At 41.8% G+C, this 23,569-nt stretch overlaps 1 protein-coding gene across 1 annotated transcript in view; it reads right to left on the bottom strand.

The window, feature by feature from the left end:
- osbpl5 (oxysterol binding protein-like 5) overlaps window positions 1-23,569 on the bottom strand; it is a 99,275-nt gene that overhangs the window by 15,812 nt on the left and 59,894 nt on the right. Inside the window, exons 6-13 of the mRNA XM_052465208.1 lie at window positions 22,036-22,116; window positions 21,330-21,431; window positions 20,988-21,191; window positions 19,828-19,912; window positions 19,487-19,649; window positions 1,956-2,151; window positions 1,427-1,611; window positions 1,096-1,177 (exon numbers count right to left, since the gene is read on the bottom strand). Coding sequence (XP_052321168.1) covers window positions 1,096-1,177; window positions 1,427-1,611; window positions 1,956-2,151; window positions 19,487-19,649; window positions 19,828-19,912; window positions 20,988-21,191; window positions 21,330-21,431; window positions 22,036-22,116 — 1,098 coding nt within the window. The remainder of the gene's footprint in view (window positions 1-1,095; window positions 1,178-1,426; window positions 1,612-1,955; window positions 2,152-19,486; window positions 19,650-19,827; window positions 19,913-20,987; window positions 21,192-21,329; window positions 21,432-22,035; window positions 22,117-23,569) is intronic.

Here is a 23,569-nt window from a genome sequence, read left to right as displayed (position 1 = left end):
ATTGAGCCTGTAATCGAACCCACAAATGCCGGTGCTCCTGATACTCAACTAGTCTGAAGAAGGCCAGTTTTGTTGCTTATTTAATCAGAAACAACAGTTTTCAGCTGTTCTAACATAATTGCAAAAGGGTTTTCTAATGATCAATTAGCCTTTTAAAGTGATTAACTTGGATTAGCTAACACAACTTGCCATTGGAACACAGGAGTGATGGTTGCTGATAATGGGCCTCTTTACGCCTATGTAGATATTCCATAAACAATCAGCCGTTTCAAGCTACAACAGTCATTTACAACATTAACAATGTCTACACTGTATTTCTGATCAATTTGATGTTATTTTAATGGACAAAAAAAATGTGAATTTCTTTCAAAAACAAGGACATTTCTATGTGACCCCAAACTTTTGAACGTTAGTGTATGTCTATCTGTATGTATATATGTCTATCTGTATGTATATATGCGTTACTGCTCAACTAAAACAAATCTCGGTCGACCAACAGCCTAACGACCAAACAATCGACCAGTCAACTAATTGGGGTCAGCACTACAAAATAGATTAACAGGCAAATACAAAATGAAAGAATAAAAGAGTGACATATTACAATTAAGCGTTGCTCTACCTCTGTTTGCCACACCCTATCACGTGTCTGTGTTGCTGTGTGTATCAGGTATACCTGGCTTGGAAAGCAGCTGAACCTGTAATTCTGGGAGTCCCTGTGGCAGTTACACCAGAGACACTCTTACCTCTTCCCCAGTCTAGCGTATATAAGATAGAATATATCAGCCTGAAAGAACAATGACTCAATATTTTTTTAATTTGACCCATCTATGGTATAAATTCTTTACCAAGACCCTACAGAAATGAAATAACTAACCCAACTCCGCAATCTCCCATTCCACAACCCACAGAGTTTACACTACGGAATTTTTGTTTTTCAAATTTTGGCTTGAATATTGGTTGTATGTTTATACAGTGGTACAATCGTAGAATGGAAGTCAGACCAGTCACTCAGAACTACAATGACTCCTCCAGCCAACCCCAGAAATAGGAGAGTGTCACTTTGTATTATTACCCTTAAAGAACAGGCGAGTTTACCTTGGGCTTCTTGTAGAAGCCAGACAGGTACCAGCGCACGACCTGCTTTATTCTGCCATATGGACTCTCCTCCCTCGCAGCCCTGGGACCAGAGAGAGAGCAAGAGCGAGAGAGGACATAGAAGAAAAAAACAGAGAGTGCGAGAGAGAGAGAGAGAGAGAGAGAGAGAGGGAGGGAGGGAAAGGGAGAGATGAACACAGGGCTTTGTTCAGTTAGAGTGTATCTACTATCTCATACAGTAGATTGGTACAGTGGTAGTGACATAGTAGAGGTAAAGTAATGGCGGTAATAGTTGAGCTACAAGTGTACTACTAGTCTAGTATTGTCATACTCCGACAGCAGATTAGCGTGGTAGTAGTAGTCCGATAGTTTGTCCAGGAAAGAGCGTGGCTCCAGGATGAAGGTGGGCAAGACCACTTTAGACAGGTCCATGCCAGGCCGCAGCTGCTTTAGCAGGGTCCAGATCAGACCCTTGTTCTCCTCAGACACCGTCTCCACCTGGGACGCCTCACCAGCCTGGGAGAAAGGGACACACAGAAGCAAGTTTGGAAAATGTAAGTTTTGATTCATTCGAAATAGACTCCTTTCAGTAGAGGAAAACGTATTTCCCATTCCTACGATAAATAGTCATCATGTCTCTTTTTGTCTTTACCCTACAGTCCTGATAATCACGTAGCTGCCCGGCGGTCAAAGCCGGCCCCACGTCACATTTCATGTGGCCCCTGATGTTCACCAATAAATTTGATAGATTTAGAATAAATCATCACTGGCTAGCTAAAGGCTTTGTAACGTGCTGAACCACTAATAACCTGTCAGTGTATGTTATAGCCGTCTGTGAGTGATGTCCTGTCGTGTTTCACCTCGGCCATCTCCTCCTGGCTCTGCTCGACGTAGGATGTGGCCTGCAGCCCCGGAGACAACTCGTCCGATTGGTCCATGTCGCTCTCCTCCGTCAGCCGACCTCCGTTCTCATTGGCCCCGTTGTCCCAATCCTCCTGGGCATCGTGCTCTGATTTCTCAGAGTAGCCGTCATTCTCCATCTGTTGGTTGGCCAACCTTAAAGAGGAGAAACACACAGATATGGTTTAATGAGCAGGAGCACACATTAATAAAGTTTGTGTCTGTTACAGATATGTGATGGTACAACGCTGTTATTTATTAACTTCATGTCCATCTGCACATCGGTAAGCTATTGGGTTTGCATATTTCATTAATTAAACTGTAGCAGAATTGGATTTAAACTGAATAACTTCCAGTTACCAGTTTCAGGGGCGTACCTCTGCCCCAGAACAAAGTCAAGAAAGATGAATAAAACTGAATTTTGCACCGGTGTTGAAAACAACAGCCTCAGCTCCCGACACTTCAGTTTTAATACCTGTGCAATTAATGGTCACTTGCAGCACACGCAAGCTTAGCTTGAAAGCAGGCCAAGTGACATGATTCTCTGGGAGAATTGGATAAAAAAAGGCATTGAGCAGGTCATCCTGCTCTGAACTCTAATTCACATATAGGAAACGGTACTAAGTCATCCCTGGTCACCGCCATATGAAATGAATCATAATGATGAGATCCTAATAGCTACCGCATCTCAAGAACAGCATCTTAACATAATGATGTCACAGCTATGACACAACTCACTGACAAACAACCTCAAAATGATTGAAAAATCATCCCATATTGAAAAGCCTGAAAAAAATGTAATTTCTCACTCCTAAAGTGTTTTTCCTTCTCCATATTGTGAGAGAGCTGGATATGATTACACAGAGACCAGCAAACAGAGACTAGATCACAGTCCTCCACCTTAACTGTGGAGGACGGGCTCACACTAACGGCTGGAATGGAATGGCATTGACACATCAAACATGGTTTCCTTGCGTTTGATTACCAGTCACTTCATTCCAGTCATCATTATGAGCCACCCTCTCCTCACCTGGGTACGAGATAGAGGGATAGGGCCTAAAGTCAAAGGACAGGACGCATGTCCAACGTCTGTCAGCATTTCACTGTAAGGTCTCTACTCCTGTTGTATTCGGCACATGTGACAAATAACATTTGATTTCATCTGTACAACATGGCTGCCTAAGCAACCACATCCCCCACCGCACCCCTCACTTTCAGTGGCATGAATGTCACGGTCAATAATGATGTCACTCAGAGGATGACACACACATGCACAGTTGCACAGACACAGGACACAGAGCCCAAGAACGATAGAGCCCTGGATATAAGAAATACATATCCCACAATATTCACAGCGTGCCCCAGCTATGTGTGGTACTGAATGAGAACCATATTCACTTACATCCTGCCATTCAAAAGAACACATTTTGTGAACAACTACCAGACTTAACCTTAAGACAACCAGTGAGTAGAAAAGCATCAGTCCATAAAAGAGAGAAAAAGACGGAGAGAAAAAGGCAGCCGGCTAAAGAGGACCTTAATGGCTGTTAGATTGGAGCCATTAACAGCAGACCTTTGTGTGTGGCTCTCCAGTGGACAGATACATACACAACCTCCTTCTCACAGGCACACGCCGGTTTTCCACACAGTACACACTGAAACTGTAAGGCCACGCATGTCAAAAGTCATATGTTCTACCTCACCAGCCAATTGGAAATATTACACAAATACATTACACCGTAGGCCATAAACTTGGGACGCATGGCCTTTCTTACCTTGTAACAAACGTCAATTATCCTCCAGATTCCACTTAAGCACAACAACAAGCGATTTATATAAAACACATCCACAGGCACAAAAAGCCCTTCCCCTCTCCTCTCCTCTCTAAGTAAAAAGGCACATGTCTGTTATTTTCACAAATCAGCGACTAAAGCGTAGGGATTTGTTTTCCTGTCTTCTCTGCCACGCCTGCTTCCTGGATATGTGTGAGAATGTATGTATGTGTGTGTGTGTGTGTGTACAGAAAGGAAGAGGCGAAGCAAGAGGATTCACTCTCACCAAAATCTGTCCAAGTTAAGCACAATGCATTTATATGGGCTTATTTTGGACCTAAGCTTGTCGCCTGCCTGCCTTTCCCCTTTGGAACAATGACTCCCATTGTTGGGGCGGAAACATGAGTATCTGGTCATTATATACAGGATCTCTGGTGTGTAACAGTGTGTGTGGGGGGTCTACTTCACTGGTTGGTAAAATATTTATTCCTGAGTATCTGCCTCCTGTCACATGACCCACGGGGGCTGTTGTGATTGGCTGAAAGGAGAGAGGGGCACAAACAGGGAGGGGCTAGAGAGTGCAGTCTAAATGGAGGATTCTAGAAAACGCACACAGACATACACCATGACTCTCAATTACTTAGCGAAATCAATGAACATTTTGCCCTGACATTATTTGGCATGACAACTCCATTGAAACCCAATGAAATTGTGACCACTATTTAGGCACACCTTATTGAATATGTCACTGCTCAGGTGCCCTATTTAATGACCCTACTTATCTTTGAATCAGCAGGTGTGCCCTCTCTTTGTTATAACCCCTGACAAAGAAATTCAAGTAGATTTTTTATACTCTTGAGTTTTATGCTAAAATGGTATTGTGTATTTTACTGCGAGCTGACTAAGGGATAGTATTCCCCCAATCTTAACTTCTCTTTGAGGTCAGCAAACGATTGTCAACTTCCCAAAATAGCCTATACATACTTGAATCCACAGAGATCCTATTAAATGACGAGTTATAACATGTAATTATATACTTCAATCTAATTTAGACAATGATGCGACAAAATCAAAGTAGATCTGTTTCAACTTTGAATTTAAGACTTTTGAAGATAGCTTTTTTTAGCTCCCAATTATAATGATTTTGCTTGGGGAGGGTTGAGTCTTTTTTCCTTCAGGTTTACATTCATTCTTTTGCAGCTCTTACTATATAATTTATTCCACCCTGCTTGCATGCGCCTCCCCTATGTCAAGGTGGTATTTCCTTTATGCACTATCTTTTATTATTAACCTGGTGATTCGAGCCCTGAATGCTGATTGGCTGAAAGCCATGGTATATCACACCGTATACCAAGGTATTTATTGTTATAATTAGATTGGGAACAAGTTTATAATGGCAATAAGGCATATCGGGGGTTTGCGGTATATGGCCAATATACCACAACTAAGGGCTGTATCAAGGCACTCTGCGTTGCTCCTCAGAATAGCCCTTAGCCGTGGTATATTGGCCATATACCACACCCCCCCCCTCGTGCCTTATTGCTGAATCATACCACAGGTCAATATAACTCAGCGTTGCGTCGTGCATAAGAACAGCCCGTAGCCATATTATATTGGCCATATACCACACCCCCTCTCCCCGTGCCTTATTGCTTAGTCATACCACACACAAACATTCAAAGCTGCATACATTTTCTATATGAATCCACAATAACAAATAGAAATAGCTGATAGGCAGCGGAGAGGCCAGGTGCCAAACTGCACATGAAGGAACAGTGAAGACACGCAGCTCAAAAAGATCCCCTGTTGATATTGTTTAGGGACAATACAAGTATCCTTCCTAGACTAGCCTTGTAGTGGCATATTGTCTCTATTCCATCCAATAAATAGGACCACTGCCCTGGCGAGAGGGGGGCTATTTCAGACACACACTCACCGCAGGCTTTCTGCACATAGAGTTGATGGCAGTGTGGCACTTTGGATTGCAAGTTACAAACAAAAGGATGCTTCTTTCAGGCATATAGAACCTAGACTTTCTAATATAAAGATGGGAAAATTAAAATGATCCTTATAATTCCTCTAATTCAAATAACTTATAAATGCAATAAATGAAGACTATTGTCTGCAGTAAATTCAAAGATATCATGCGAGTAAGTGTGAGCATCACCGCCATGCAATGAATAATTGCATTATTGTTTTCAAATGCTACTCCTGGCTGCAGTGAAAATGTAATATGAATAATGGCACAAAAGCCCTGTGATGTCAATGTTTCATTCCAATTGGATCAGTTGTGGGTCTGTCAACTCTTTACAGTTTATAAGGTCTAGAAAGGCACAGTAGCAGGCCCGTCTGGCTGTATTTTTACTTCTGATAGTGAGATACGCCGTCTGTTGTGGATCATGATTCTCCCAAGTCATCCTGTACGTAACAAAAATATAAAACGCAACATGCAACAATTTCAGCGATTTTACTGAGGAAGGCCCTAATCTATGGATTTCATGTGAATGGACACAGCCATGGGTGAGACTGGGAGGGTATAGGCCCACCTACTTGGGAGCCAGGACCACCCACTGGGGAGCCAATCAGAGTTAGTTTTTTCCCACAAAAGGGCTTTAATACAGACAGAAATACTCCTCAGTTTCATCAGCTGGCGGGGTGGCTGGTCTCAGATGATCCCGCAGGTGAAGAAGCCAGATGTGGAGGTCCTGGGCTCGCGTGGTTACACGTGGTCTGCGGTCATGAGGCTGGTTGAACGTACAGCCAAATTCTCTAAAACGACATTGGCGGAGCTTATGGTAAAGAAATGAACATTCAATTCTCTGGCAACATCTGTGGCATTGTGCTGTGTGACAAAGCTGCAGATTTTGGTGGCATTTCATTGTCCCCAGCACAAGGTGCACATGTGTAAGGACAATGCTGTTTAATCAGTTTCTTGATAATCCATCCACCTGACAGATGTGGTCTAGCTTGGCAAAGGAGAAATGCTCACTAACAGGGATGTAAACAAATCTGAGCACAACATTTGAGAGAAATAAGCTTTCTATTCACATGAAACATTTCTGGGATCTTTTATTTCAGCTCATGAAACATGGGACCAACACTTTACATGTTGCGTTTATATTTTTGTTCAGTATATAATAATGTGGCCACATATGCTTCTGGTAGGCCTAGCTATTCAGGAAAATTTAACAGGTCCTCTGCCTCTTCTCCAATCCGACCAGCTGTTCCTCAAACACCTAGAACCTAATGCTTCAATATAGCTTAAATACTGTAATTGTCATCTAACCTTTAAAAAGTATTTATCACATTTTCTATGTGGCATAAACTCAACCACTCAATGTTTTAATCTGATTAGGCTACTTCAAATGTCTCCTGTAGGCATGTACACGGTCGTCCAAAATATAATTCCAGCATCTTCAAAATGGCTTGACATCAATCAGATTTCCATCCAACCTTTTAATGCATGTAAAGTACATGTTGGATAAAAAATATCATGACATCATGGGAAAGCATGCAGTTTATTAGGCTACAGAGAAAATAATGATGAACTTCACCAGGTGGTGAATGTGCATGGTGACGAGCTTGATGCTCCTTTCAATAAATATTGAGGGTCTTATTCTGGTGACATGATGATCGATGCTTGGCTGCTGTTTGCGAAAAATAATCTCACACTTTTGTTGATCATTTCATCATGTGGGCTATACCCGCACTGTATACCAGAGTGGACACATTCGCTATACCTACACTTTGTTTTTGTACCAAAACCATCAGTAGGTCCAGAGTTTAAATGCGATGGAAACCCGTTTAACTTGTATTTTTTATTTGGTCCATGAATTTAAGTCATTTTTATGTGCACCACATATTTACGCACATACTTTTACAAGAAACAAGCCAATTTTAAACAACTGATGGGAAAATGTGCATATTGGTTTTGTGGATTTTCAAATTTTTTCATGAAAATCTGTTGCTAATTGCATGGAAACCTAGCTATACACACTAAAGCAGGGATAATCAACTAGATTCAAGCGCGGGCCAATTTTTTTCTTGAGCAGATGGTCGGAAGATAATTACAAATAATTTGTAGACTGCAAATTGACCGCAAATGCTTCTCTAATGTAAAAAATGTGAAGTGTGGTGTACCGCAGGGCAGCTATCTAGGCCCTCTACTCTTTCCTATTTTTACCAATGACCTGCCACTGGCATTAAACAAAGCATGTGTGTTCATGTATGCTGATGATTCAACCATATACGCATCAGCATCCACAGCTAATGAAATCACTGAAACCCTTAACAAAGAGTTGCAGTCAGTTATGGAATGGGTGGCCAGTAATAAACTGGTTCTGAACATCTCTAAAACTAAGAGCATTGTATTTGGTACAAATCATTCCTTAAGTGCTAGACCTCAGATTAATCTGGTAATGAATGGTGTTTCTGTTGAACAAGTTGAGGAGACTAAATTACTTGGCGTTACCTTAGATTGTAAACTATCATGGTCAAAATATATAGATTCAATGGTTGTCAAGATGGGGAGAGGTCTAGCCGTAATAAAAGAGATGCTCTGCTTTTTTGACACCACACTCCAAAAAGCAAGTTCTGCAAGCTCTAGTTTTATCTAATCTTGATTATTGTCCAGTCATGTGGTCCAGTGATGCAAGGAAAGACCTAGTTAAGCCCAGGACAGAGTGACATGTTTTGCTCTTAATTGTAATCAGAGGGCTAATATTAATGCTATGCATGCCAGTCTCTCTTGGCTAAGAGACGAAGAGAGACTGACTGCATCACTTATTTTTATAAGAAACAGTAATGTGTTGAAAATCCCAAATTGTTTGCATAGTCAACTTACACAGAGCTCTGGCACACACGTATCCCACCAAACATGCTACCAGGGGTCTTTTCACAGTACCCAAATCCAGAACCAATTCAAGAAAGCTTACAGTATTATATTTAGCTCTCATCACGTTGAACTTCCTTTCATCTTTATATTGCTCAAATAAACAGCAAACCTGGTTTAAAAAAAACAGAAAAAGCAACACCTTGCGGCACAACGCCTCTCCCCTATTTGAACTAGATAGTTTGTGTGTATGCATTGATATGTAGGCTACGTGTACCTTTAAAAAAATGTATTGTCTATTGATGTTTTGCATTATGTCTGTATTATGTCTGTATTATGTTTCATGTTTTGTGTGCACCCCAGGAAGAGTAGCTGCTGCTTTTGCAACAGCTAATGGGGATCCTAATAAAATACCATTCGGAAAGTATTCAGATCACCTTGACTTTTGACACATTTTCTTACATTACAGTCTTATTTTAAAATTGATAAATACATGTTTTACTCATCAATCGACACACAATACCACATAATGACAAAGCGAAAACATATTTCTTTATGCTTAATTTTTGCAAAACTATTAAAATAAAAAACAGATTTTACATAAGTATTCAGACCCAACTTGATTGGAATCCACCTGTGGTAAATTCAATTTAATGGACATGACTTGGAAAAGCACACACCTGTCTATATAAGGTCCCACAGTTGACAGTGCATGTCAGAGCAAAAACCAAGCCATGAGGTCGAAGGAACTGTCTGTAGAGCTCCAAGGCAGGATTGTGTCGAGGCACATATCTGGGGAAGGGTACCAAAACATGTCTGCAGTATTGAAGGTCCCCAAGAACACAGTGAACTCCATTAATCTAAAATGGAAGAAGATTGGAATGACCAAGACTCTTCCTAGAGCTTGTCTCCCAGCCAAACTGAGCAATCGGGGGAGAAGGGCCTTGGTCATGGAGGTGACCAAGAACCAGAGTTCCTCTGTGGAGATGGAAGAACCTTCCAGAAGTAACAACCATCTCTGCAGCACTCCACCAATCAGGCCTTTATGGTAGAGCTGCCAGACGAAAGCCACTCCTCAGTAAAAGGAAAAAAAAGGCACAGGACAGACCGCTTGGACTTTGCCGCAAGGCACCAAAAGAAGATTCTCTGGTCTGATGAAACCAAGATTGAACTCTTTGGCCTGAATGCCAAGCGTCACATCTGGAGGAAACCTGGCACCATCCCTACGGTGTAGCATGGTGGCAGCATCATGTTGTTTGATGTTTTTCAGTGGCAGAGACTGGGAGACTAGTCAGGGTTGAGGGAAAGATGAATGGAGCAAAGTACAGAGAGATCCTTGATGAAAACCTGCTCCAGGACAATTGTCCAGGACAAAACCTTCTAACAGGACAATGGCCCTAAGCGCATAGCCAAGACAACGCAGGAGTGGCTTCGGGACAAGACCTAAAAAAGCTGTGCAGCGATGCTCCCCATCCAACCTGACAGAGCTTGAGAAGATCTGCAGAGATTTTTGGAGAAACTCCAAATACGGGTATGCCAAGCTTTTAGCAAGATGACTCGAGGATGTAAAATCACTGCCAAAGGTGCTGCCAAAGGTCTGAAAACATATGTAAATGTGATTTTTTTTTTTGTGCAAAAATTCCTAAAATTGTTTTTGCTTTATCATTATGGGGTATTGTGTGTCAATTGACGAGGGAAAAACTACTATTTAATACATTTTAGAATCAGGCTGTAACGTAACTAAATGTGGAAAAAGTAAAGGGGTCTAAATACTTTACGAATACACTGTATAATACTTGACTAAAGCATCATTTCAAACCTTGATTACATTTGTATGCGATCAAACGTCTCTCGATTATAAGTGGGAATACTTGGGAACAGATAGAAATAAATTGGAGCGGATTTCTTGGTGTTTTTAGTCTTATGTTCAACAAGCAAAATAAATGATTTCCTTTTTGTAAAAAATATTTACATTTGCTCAGAAAACATAGTGGGCCAAATAAAAGCACCTGCGCGCCAAATTCTGCCAGTTGGGGAACCCTGTCCTGAAGACCCTGGCAACTGTGATAGTCCAGCTTCACTTTGATTTTGCCTGCACATCATGGTTCACCAAACATCTAAAGAATAAGCTACAGACCAGCCAAAACAAGCTTGTAAGAACTGTACTTAAACTTCCCCCTCATACTCATCTGGAGGTTGAGCATTTTAAGCAGCTAGGCTGGCTATCTGTGGAAAAATGTATTCAACTTGGTCTGGTCCACAGAATTATCACTGACTCAGCCCCAAGGTACCAATCAAGCATAATACCAGAGCCAGAGACTCTAATATTCACTTTTAAATATAAGAGTCTATCTGGTAAGAACACATTGTTATATACCAGCGCTGTTGAGTGAAACAAACTACCACAGCAATTCAAAGCCATACCAACCATAACCACTTTTTAAAATAGTGTCAAAAGCTGGCTAATGTGTGAATAGTATAACCTCTTTTTGCCTCTATGTAAATATTGACAGAGTGTACAAAACATTAGGAACACCTAAAATGGCGCACCGTTTTGAGGGTGTCAAGAACTGCAACGCTGCTGGGGTTTTCACGCTCAACAGTTCCCTGTGTGTATCAAGAATGGTCCATCAACCAAAGGACATACAGCCAATGGCAAGCCAGTGGTCGAAAACAGGTAATTGATGAAAGAAAACAAAAGGAGGATGACTAATTGTGCAGAGCAACAGACAGGCTACGGTTAGTCAACGGACAGTCCTGTACAACATTGATACCTAAAAACAAATGAAAGAATGCACAACTCATCGTACCTTGACACGAATGGGGTATGGCAACCTTACACAGTTCCACTTTAAGCAAAAAACAAACTACGGTTGCAGTGGGCTAATGAACAAAAACACTGGACACCGGAGAATTGGAAAAACATTGCCTGGTCTGATGAATCCCGGTTCCTGCTGTTTGGCACACATGGCACATATTGGGCCCCTTGATAAAAGTGGAGCAACGTTTGAATGCCACAAAGTATCTTAAGATCATTGCCAATGAGGTGTATCCCTTCATAGCAGCAGTATATCCATCTGCAAATAGACCATGCAACAAGGCTAGGATTGTCCAGGAATGGTTCCACGAAAATGACAGTTAATTCAGCTTACTGCAGTGGCCTGCCCAGTCACCAGATATTAATCCAATTGAGCATCTGTGGGATGAGACGGAACGAGCTATTCAGAGTAGAGATCCACTACAAGCCAACTTGACATACCTGTGGGAAGCATTGGCGTCAGAATGGGCCAGCATCCCTGTGGAATGCTTTCAAAACCGTGTAGAGTCCATGGCCGACAAATTGAGGCTACTCTGAGAACAAAAGTAGGTGCAACTCAATATTAGGAAGGTGTTCCTAATGTTTTGTACACTCAGTGTATGTTTTTCAGTAAAAAAGGGACCACAATGGAAATAAGTCCCCGACTTTATTGTGCAATCCCTGTCACTTTAAAAAATATTTGTACTTTGTGTATATGTATATATTTTTGGACACATTTGTGGACCCTCAACCCTCTGGCCTGTAGCCCTGCGTGGCATCCGACTGTGCCTAAAAAAAGCATGCTGATGTGGAAAAGTCGATATCCATGTTTATAAACACAGGGCAGCTACAGTTGTTATTTGTGGTCGCAAACATTATTTAGAGTACATTGTTTGAGGTGGGAGGGTGTGCATTTTTTTTTTGCAGTACAGTACATTTTTACAGTACATCGAGTTGGACCAGCATTGGCTAAAGCTAGATATGCAGATTGTTGACATGATAGTGTTTTGTTTGTAGATGACAATGCTAGCGAGCTAGGTGATCGACAGCATTTTCAGCCCAGTTCCACAAAAAAAAAATGCATTTAGGTATACACAATAGTAATATCACATAAACATGTATTTCTCAGGGAGATACTGGTGGAGATAGTCTGATTTCGAGGTTACCCGAGGCTGTACAAGATGTGGTTGTGCAAACCCCAACAGTGAAAAATAGGTAAGAAATGCTGTATGCATTTTATGCTATGCTTTGGGATTCATATTTTTTTTATGGTGATGCCTGTTCAGCACCCTGCATGTATACAGCATTGATTCCTACCCACCAGAACGACAATGAATACCCAGCATAATCAGTCAAGAACACAACCCATGACATATTGGTCGATTATGGTCATAGGGTGATTTCATTAGCATGGCACATTTTACACTGGTTATAACACCATATCCTACAGTGCCTTCAGAATGTATTCACATGCCTAGACCTTTTACACATGTTGATGTGTTAGTCTGAACTAAAAAATACCTTAAATTGACATTTTTGGTCACAGACCTACTACACACAATACTCCATACCGTCAAAGTGGAATAATGTTTTTGAATTATTTTTAACAAATGAATCAAATGAAAATAATAAATGTTGAGTGTTACTATTTTCTACATTGTGCAGCGATATACCATCCCATCTGGTTTGAGCTTAGTGGGACTATCATTTTATTTTCATCAGGTCAATGACCCAACACACCTACATGCTACAGGAGCGTGATGGAGTGCAAGTTCAAGACTTGCTTGTATCACAGAAGTGCATTGAAATGACTTAGGGACTGTTCAAGAGGCGACACACCTCTTTATGTTGCGCCACATTTTCCAGGAATAATCTTATCGTGTCACTGAATGTATTGTCAGATTTTGTAATCAACAAATGCAGCAAAGCGTACAGTAAATGTAAAATGCACATAAAATCAACAGTGTAATGTTTTGTATTAAACAACTTGTGTCCTCACCCATGGTCTAATACGTTGCCCATGATCTCCAAACTGTTGCCTTTCAATTGAATTGAACCCTATCCATATAGGCCTAAAGGAAAATGGAAGGAGGTGTATACAACAAGGGGCAGCAGGGTAGCCTTTGACTTTCCAGTTAAAACTGAGAACAGACTCAAAATTCCTGGAGACAACGGCAGAGACTTACAATCAGTGGTCCAACTATAAAAGCAATACACTAGCATAAGACCATCTCAGGTCTAATTAGGAGTTGGAGTGATCCAAGCAAGGGCTAGGGCACAGAGCCAGTTCCTTTCATTGATGGCAATTTCCTTATAGAGCTGTTGCCTGACAATATATACACAGTATGCAGTGCCACTATCAGAAGCTTGAAACTAACCTAAAGATCTTTATGTTCACGAAAGCTATGAATGATCATTTAAGCAGCAATTGAACAAATTATTTTAAAAAGAAATGCTCAAAGATGCTTTGGCATGTAATCAAAGGGAATCATAATGAAGTGTCAGATTATGTTAAAGGGGAGTGCAATTAAAATAAAATAAAATCCACACTAGGAGGTCAAAATCACTCTGAAAATGCGGGAGTGGGACTGTAATCCGGAAGGTTACAAGAAATCACGCTATGCCCTGCAATAAACCATCAAACAGGCAAAGCGTCAATACAGGACTAAGATTGAATCCTACAACACCGGCTCTGACGCTCGTCCGATGTGGCGGACAAAACCATTACAGACTACAAAGGGAAGCACAGCCGCAAGCTGCCCAGTGACACGAGCCTACCAGAAGAGCTTAATTACTGAGGCAAGTAACACTGAAACATGCATGAGAACACCAGCTGTTCCAGAAGACTTATCACACTCTCCGCAGCCGATGTGTGGAAGACCTTTAAACAGGTCAACATTCACAAGGCCGCAGGGCCAGGTGGATTACCAGGACGTGTAGTCCGAGCATGCACTGACCAACTGGCAAGTGTCTTCACTGACATTTCCAACCTGTCCCTGACGGAGTCTGTAACACCAACATGTTGTTTTAAGCAGACCACTATGGTCCCTGTGCCAAAGAACACTAAGGTAACCTGCCTAAATGACTACCGACCCGTAGCACTCACGTCTGTAGCCATGAAGTGCTTTGAAATGCTGGTCATGGCTCACATCAACACCATTATCCCAGAAACCCTAGACCAAGTCCAATTTGCTTAATGCCCCAACAGATCCACAGATGATGCAATCTCTACTGCACTCAACACTACCCTTTCCGACTTGGACAAAAGGAACACCTATTTGACAATTCACCTCTTTAAGGAATACCTAGGATAGGATAAGTAATCCTTCTCACCCCCCCCCCCCTTTAAGATTTAGATGCACTATTGTAAAGTGACTGTTCTACTGGATGTCATAAGGTGAATGCACCAATTTGTAAGTCGCTCTGGATAAGAGCGTCTGCTAAATGACTTAAATGTAATGTAAATGTAATGCTATTTATTGACTACAGCTCAGTTTTCAACACCATAGTGCCCTCAAAGCTCATCAATAAGCTAAGGATCCTGGGACTAAACACCTTCTTCAACTGGATCCTGGACTTCCTGACAGGCCGCTTCCAGGTGGTAAGGGTAGGCAACAACACATCTGCCCCGCTGATCCTCAACACGGGGGCCCCACAGGGGTGCGTGCTCAGTCCCCTCCTGTACTCCCTGGTCACTCATGACTGCATGGCTAGGCACGACTTCAACACCATCAAGTTTGCCGATGACACAACAGTGGTAGGCCTGATCACCAACAACGAGACAGCCTATAGGGAGGAGGTCGGAGACCTGGCCGTGTGGTGCCAGGACAACAACCTCTCCCTCAATGTGATCCAGACAAAGGCGATGACTGTGGACTACAGGAAAAGGAGGACCGAGCACGCCCCCATTCTCATTGACGGGGCTGTAGTGGAGCAGGTTGAGAGCTTCAAGTTACTTGGTGTCCACATCACCAACAAACTATCATGATCCAAACACACCAACACAGTCATGAAGAGGGCACGACAAAACTTATTCCCCCTAAGGGGACTGAAAGGATTTGGCATGGGTCCTCAGATCATCAAAAAGGTTATATAGCTGCACCATTGAGGGCATCCTGACTGGTTGCATCACTGCCTGGTATGGTAACTGCTTAGCCTCCGACCACAAGGTGCTAGAGATGGTAGTGAAAACGGCCCAGTACATGGGGCCAAGCTTCCTGCCATCCATGACCTCTATACCAGGCTGTGTCAGAAGAAGGCCCTAAAAATTGTCAAAGACTCCAGCCACCCTAGTCATAGACTGTTTTCTCTGCTACCACATGGCAAGCGGTACCAGAGCACCAAGTCTACGTCCAAAAGGATTCTTAAAACCAATTAAGTGTTAGGGGGCGCTATTTTAATTTTTGGATGAAAAACGGTCCCGTTTTAAAACAAGATATTTTGTCACAAAAAGATGCTCGACTATGCATATAATTGACAGCTTTGGAAAGAAAACACTCTGACGTTTCCAAAACTGCAAAGATATTGTCTGTGAGTGCAACAGAACTGATGTTACAGGCGAAACCCAGATAAAAATCCAACCAGGAAGTACCGCATTTTTTAAAACCACCTCATGCCAATGACTCCTTATACGGCTATGAATGAGCTATGAATGAGCTTACGTTTTCCACGTATTCCCCAAGGTGTCTACAGCATTGTGACGTCTTTTTACGCATTTCCGTTGAAGAATAGCCGTAAGGGACCATATTTAGTAAGTGGTCACATGGTGTCTCCCGCAGAAAATATTGCGTAAAATACTGAGGAGCCATTTTTCCAATCACTTCTTATTAGAAACCAATTGCCTCGACGGATATATTATCGAATATATATGTTAAAAACACCTTGAGGATTGATCCTAAACAACATTTGCCGTGTTTCTGTCAATATTATGGAGCTAATTCTGAAAAAAGTTTGGCGTTGTAGTGGTAGCATTTTCCGGTCGATTTCTCAGCCAAGCATGATGAAGAAACGGGAGCTATTTCGCCTACAAAAATAATATTTTTGGAAAAAAGGAACATTTGCTATCTAACTGGGAGCCTCCTGAGTCCCTCCTGAGTCCCTTTGAAGTTCTTTGAAGGTAAATTATTTAATTTGGTTGCTTTTCTTATTTTCGTGAAAATGTTGCCTGCTGCCAGCAGAGCCTAGCATAGCATTATGCCATGATAAACTTACACAAATGCTTGTCTAGCGTTGGCTGTAACGCATATTTTGAAAATCTGAGATGACAGTGTTGTTAACAAAAGGCTAAGCTTGTGTTTGAATATATTTATTTAATTTAATTTGCGATTTTCATGAATAGGGAAAGTTGCGTTATGGTAATGCGCTTGAGGCTATGATTACGCTCCCTGATACGGGATTGCTCGTCGCTAGAGGTTAAGGGCTTGTAAGTAAGCGTTTCACTGTAAGGTGGACGTTCCAGAAACACATTTGGCACATGTGAAAAATAAAATTTTATGTTGATTTGAAGTTGTGAAAACAATTTTTGTGTTAAGTGGTTTGAAAAAAATGCCTGGACTTTCAGCCTGTTCAGTTGGGATGGGACCTTTGGCCCACATCATGACCTGATTAAAATAGACCAAATGACTGTTGTTCTGGGTACGGGGGTGGACTATAGACCATCCTATCAGCCAATCAGGGCTGTGTGTGTAAATATCTTCAAATGTGTTTCGTAACGTCCACACAATCAGACAAAGTATTTTAATGGGCAAACAGAGGCTCATAGAAATAAATGATACAAAATATATTTTGGATTGGTTTTCAATAAATAAGCAGTGATTTATTACACATAGTGATTATCCTTAATAAATTACCAAGATAGCAGGGGGCACTAAGAATCCTTACGATGCTATTGCAACAACAGCAGGTCATTTCCTCAAAGGTGATCAGAAACCAAGAGATGTTATTTTTCAACATCCTTATGATTCCGACTTTCAACACCTGGGACGACCAATTTATAAGCAACTCCATAGGCCGATACACTTTATGTGGATCCTATATCATATAATTATGTTTGTGCCGAAATCACATAAGACATCTGTGTTGAAATAAATAAAGCAGTGGTTGTTGACTGCGCCACCTGTTGTGTTATCACAATGCCAGAATTTGGACTTGGATACCAGGTTTAGTATCACAATACTCAATGCCAAAACTAGACCACAGAAAAAAGCATACAGTCACAGAATGGCACTTGATCCAGACAGAAACTCAGCTACTGCTCTCAGCGCTCTGTTCAATCATTGGGCATCTTTTGAGCTCAATGTCATTTGATTTGAACACTTGTATGTACATTTTTTAGAGACAGCAATAATGCAGTAACGAATCAATTTCAATTTTACCGATCTAACTACAACACAATAGTAATTACTTATTTGAATGGTACATATTGATAAACTGTAAATCAAGATGTAGCCTAAGTCTATTCACAATACAGGTGAATGCATGCATTAAGTTATTGAGTTTGTTTTAGCTTATTTCATGGGGATACAGATGAGAAACCTAGCCTGTATAGACATTGTTTTGCGAACAGTAATGAAAAGTTTTGACATTTCTACATGCCGTGTTGCATTATTCAAGTGTGTTGACTCTTCTGTGCAGCATGACTAGGGAGCTAACAATGCAGACCAGACAGCACTAGCAACGGATGAGTAAGTGGAGCAGGCACTGCTCTTTGTGCTATAAAGGGGCTGTGCTGATAGACTTGATCCTCTCAATCACGTGAAACACATCTGACAGAAGAACCGGAACATAACAAAACTTGTAGTACCGAACCATTTGTTTTTAAGTATCGAAAAAAGTACAGAAGTGTCGGTATAACGTGCAACACTAGCCACCAGTGCCTACGTCTGTGCATGCGTGTGTGCTTCTCATTGTAGTAGCTCAATGTCACTATGCAGGCTTTCATTGACAGATATAGGATACATTTTCTCAAGATCAACAACATTGTTATCCATTCGACAGGGGTAGATTTTTCTTTTGGTGAACTTTCTTTAGTGCGACAAATGATGATGTAAACTGTGTTCTTCAAATAAATGATGCTCGCCGAATACTTTTGAAGGTCCGCGGGGCATGATATTATGTCATTATAAGCTCCACTCCACATTTAATTCCAAGTGCCTACTGCTTGCATAATACTTTTCAACTAGAATTTTTTTCAATTCTTTGCAGGAGAAGAATTGTCCTGACTTTCAAGAATGCCTGTATTGCGTCCCCTTGCTATTCTGGTAGGCTGGCAAGTTTCTCTATCCAATTATTACAGATCTACAGGAGTGCAAGTTTCACCATGTGACAGTTAAGGCTGCTTCGCGTGATGTATTGTTGTCTCTACCTTCTTGCCTTATGTGCTGTTGTCTGTGCCCAATAATGCTTGTACCATGTTTTGTGCTGCTACCATGTTGTTGTCATGTTGTATTGCTAACATGCTGTTGTTGTCATGTGTTGCTGCCATGCTATGTTGTCATCTTGGGTCTCTCTTTATGTAGTGTTGTGGGGTCTCTCTTGTCATGATGAGTTTTGTCCTATATTTTTATTTTATTTTTAATCCCTGTCACCGCAGGAGTCCTTTTACCTTCCGGTAGGCCGTCATTGTAAATGACTTGCCTAGTTAAATAAAAGGTTAAATGAAATGTTAAAAAATGTAAAAACATGGCACGGACCTTGGCGATACGTTGGCACATGAGAACTATTTGAATATGGGAAATATTAGTCAATTATTGCATTCTGTCCATTCTGGCTTTCACAGGCTACCTGACACATGAAACAGATAGGTGGGAGGGAATACAGGCTGTCGCCAATGTGTTCATGTGCAATTGGCCTAAATGGGTAATAGAAACACTACATTTTTATTCCACACTAGGTTTTTTGTTTATGTGACGTCATTACGTCCAGCTATTTTCATAGACACAAGATAGATAAAAGGGATACGCACCCTAGCAGGCAGATGTCGCATCTATTTTCTATGCAAACATAAAATGTCAACAACAACAAAAAAATCACTGGACAAGTTAATGGAAACATAGCTACTAAGAGCAGATGACTATAGTATGTGCTACTTACTGTAGTAGCTCAGCATCAGTGAGGGCAGTAGACTGCAGTAGCTGTAGTATATGGGAGGACTCCGAGGAGGTGCTGAGGTCTCCATCTCTCCCTGCTTTAGCTGTCAGCTTGTAGAGGCTGGAGCAGCTCAGAGCCAGCTCCAGAGCATCCATCCAACACCGACCTGGGGTGGAGAGAGGGGGGGTCAAAGGTTGTCAGACACCAAGAGGTGCTTGCACGTATACACCGATTGTACAGCCACTCAGACAGACACACAGCTCTGATACCACTAGGGTCGTTGTCTCATTATAGCGTGAAGGCGAGCACGCACACACACGCAAGCAAGCAAAAATACTTCTCACCGTCAGACTCTGACGCAGCTCTGAAGATCAGGTAGTTGCTGGGTAGAGGCTGAGTGATGGAGCCAACATTTTCCCCTTTAGGACCCTTAGGACACCAAAGACAGAGGGGTTAACATTACCCTTCCTCGTGCTTAATAGTATCACTAGATTGACAATCTTTATACTGCTGTGAATAACGTACAGTGAACAAAAATATGAACGCAATATGTAAAGTGCTGGTACCATGTTTCATGAGCTGAAATAAAACATCCCAGAAATGTTCCATACTGCACAAAAAGCTTCGTAAAATGATGTGCCCAAATTTGTTAACATCCCTTTTAGTGAGCATTTCTCCTTTGCCAAGATCATCCATCCACCTGACAGGTGTGGCACATCAAGAAGCTAATTAAACAGCATGGTCATTACATATGTGCACCTTGTGCTGGGGACAATAAAAGGCCACTCTAAACAGTGCAGTTTTGTCACACAACACAGTGCCATAGATGTCTCAAGTTTTGAGGGAGTGTGCAATTGGCCTGCTGACTGCAGGAATGTCCACCAGAGCTGTTGCCAGAGTATTTTATGTACATTACTCTACCATAAGTTGCATCCAACGTCATTTTTAGAGAATTGGCAGTACTTCCAATCGGCCTCACAACCGCAGGCCAGGTGTAACCATGCCAGCCCAGGGTGTATTTCTGTCTGCAATAAATCCCTTCTGTAGGGAAAAACTCAGTCTGACTGGCTTGGCCCAGGCCCACTCATGGGTGAAACCCTGCCAAGTCATGTGAAATCCATAGATGAGGGCCGAATTAATTGATTTATTTAAAATGTCCTTATACGAACTGTACCTTTTTAACATTGTTGCATGTTCCTGTCATATTTTTGTTCAGTATAATTATTCAACAATTGTAACAAGATGAGACAACACAACCCAAGAGTTCTGAAGCCAGCATTACAAACGCTACATAAGACATCTGTAAAGTACAGCAGAGCACATAAAAACACAAAAGCAGAAATCATGTACATCCAACCAGGCCCTCTCCATGCACTCATGTCATGAGACAGAAACTAACAGACAAAAGAACATGTGGAATATTATGAAGCTGACAATAATAACAAAGTCATCCAGATCGAGAGCAACAGTGAACTCTGTCATTGACGAGCGCTCCGTGTCTGACCTTAACAGCCCAGATGGACTTGTCCAGCGGGTGATAGAGCTTGAAGCAGAAGCCGTCCTTCTTGGAGGGCCTCTCAATCAGCTTGCACGCGTTGAGCAGGAGGGTGCCCACCCAGTGGTCCGATTTAGGGGTCTTATAGATCAGCAGGACCCCCGGCTTCAGGGCACACCACAGCTTGGTCCAGCTCTTTAGCGAACCACGGATCTACCAGGAGTGAGAGTGGAGGAGGCCTCAATACTATTACATTATGAGTGTGTATGACACGTTTTAATGTGTCATGGTAATATAGGGAAAAAACATCCCTGGAAAGCAACAGTGAGTGAGTAGATATTCCCAAATTACCTTTAGCCAGTTAGCCGTGATGACAACACTGGGGTCCTTCAGAGCGCTTGACAGTTCTTTGGCTGCCCGCTTCTTCTCCTGTCTGTAATTCTTCTTCTGGACCTGCAGCGCACAGACGAAGTATTTTAGGATGAGTCATTGTTTTGTGACTTGCAAATTAACAAGACAAAACAAGTAGTCAGATACGCACTAGGGGGAGGTACAGTCAAACACAAGTCATACATACACACAGCCAGACGTGTATTTATTATGTGCCTCTAGTTAGGGCAGCAGTGTACGTTAACTAATGATAATAGAAAAAGGGGACGATATCCCATTCTGTGAATTACACAAAGGACCAGAGCTCGTGCTTCTAAACCTTTTCTTGACGCAAACTCAATTCCTTTTCATTAGTAGTTGTATGTTAGGCAGATACATGTCTCCCAATCCATTCCTTGTGGACACTTAGGACAGCACATTCACATTCCAGCCCTGTACAAACTAGGCTTATACAACTAACCACACCGCTCTCCTTTGTTGAATCAGGTGCGCTAATGCATGGCTGAAACCAAAATGTGCTGACCTAGGGGTCCCTGAGGAACCAATTGGGAGACGCTGATCTAAATATATGCAAATCTAAATATTTTCCCCCAACCATGTTAAATGCCCATCAATATTTTTCCTGCAAGGCATCCCCTCCCTTCCTGGCCAGGGAGTGATGAGTTACCTTGAGAGACTCCTTCCGGGCCAGCTTCTCTGTGGGGGAGGAGCAGTCCTCCAGACCGTTATTGAACATCCTGGACTCAGACTGAAGGAGGGAGAGATGGACAGATGAGAGTCAATGAGACACACTCCTCTTCTTGTGAGCTCACCTATAAACAGCCTCATATCACTCTGGTCTATCCCATTCATAGATAACATTTAAATAACACACACATTTCTTCAGTGTCTGACCTGAACAGAGTACAGCCATGATACAGTGCCCACTAATATTGGCACCCTTGGTGAAAATGAGCTAAACAAGCTGTAAAAAAAAAAGTATAAATATTCACAAAAATCTAACTTTTAATTCAAGTAAAATAATTGAAAGAAAAAATGCATTAAACATGAAACAAATATTTCTCAAATATGCGTATGCACCACTCATTAGCACCCCCCCATTCAACACTTGTGCAACCTCCCTTAGCCGAGATAACAGCTCTTGAGTCTTCTCCTAAAATGCATAATGAGGTTGGAGAACACACGGCAAGGTATCGGAGAAGAATCTCTCCAGATTCCAAGGTCCACGCTTGTGGACTCTCCTCTTCAGCTCATGCCGCAGGTTTTCTATGGGGTTTATGCCATGGGACGTCAATGGCGAAACCTTGATTCTGTGGTCAGTGAATCATTTTTGTGTTGATTTTGAGGTGTGCCTTGGATCATTGTCCTGCTGGAAGATACAACCACGGCTCAGTTTAAGCTTCCTAGCAGAGGCAGTCAGGTTTTGATTTAAAATCTGCTGGTACTTGAGTCCATGATACTATATACAGTTGAAGTTGGACGTTTACATACACCTTAGTCAAATACATTTAAACTCAGTTTTTCACAATTCCTGCCATTTAATCCTAGTAACAATTCCCTGTTTTAGGTCAGTTAGGATCACCACTTTATTTTAAGAATGTGAAATGTCAGAATAATAGTAGAGAGAATGATTTATTTCAGTTTTTACTTCTTTCCATCACTTTTCCAGTGGGTCAGAAGTTTACATACACTCAATTCGTTTTTTTGGTAGCATTGCCTTTACATTGTTTAACTTGGGTCAACATTTTCAGGTAGCCTTCCACAAGCTTCCCACAATAAGTTGTGTGAATTTTGGCCCATTCCTCCTGACAGAGCTGGTGTAACTGAGTAGGGTTTGTAGGCCTCCTTGCTCGCAGACACTTTTTCAGTTCTGCCCACAAATCTTCTATAGAATTGAGGTCAGGGCTTTGTGATGGCCACTCCAATACCTTGATTTTGTTGTCCTTAGGCCATTTTGCCAAAACGTTGGAAATATGCTTGGGGTCACAGTCCATTTGGAAGACCCATTTGCGACCTAAGCTTTAACTCACTGACGTCTTGAGATGTTCCTGATGATGCCATCAATTTTGTGAAGTGTACCAGTCCCTCCTGCAGCAAAGCACCCCCACAACATGATGCTGCCACCCCTGTGCTTCACGTTTGGGATGGTGTTCTTCAGCTTGCAAGCCTCCCCCTTTTTCCTCCAAAAATAACGATGGTCA

This window comes from Oncorhynchus keta, chromosome 17 (assembly GCF_023373465.1).
Source record: "Oncorhynchus keta strain PuntledgeMale-10-30-2019 chromosome 17, Oket_V2, whole genome shotgun sequence".
In the NCBI taxonomy this organism is placed as follows: domain Eukaryota; kingdom Metazoa; phylum Chordata; class Actinopteri; order Salmoniformes; family Salmonidae; genus Oncorhynchus; species Oncorhynchus keta.
Note: the sequence above shows the minus strand (reverse complement) of the source record. Positions and strands in the feature narration are given on the sequence as shown.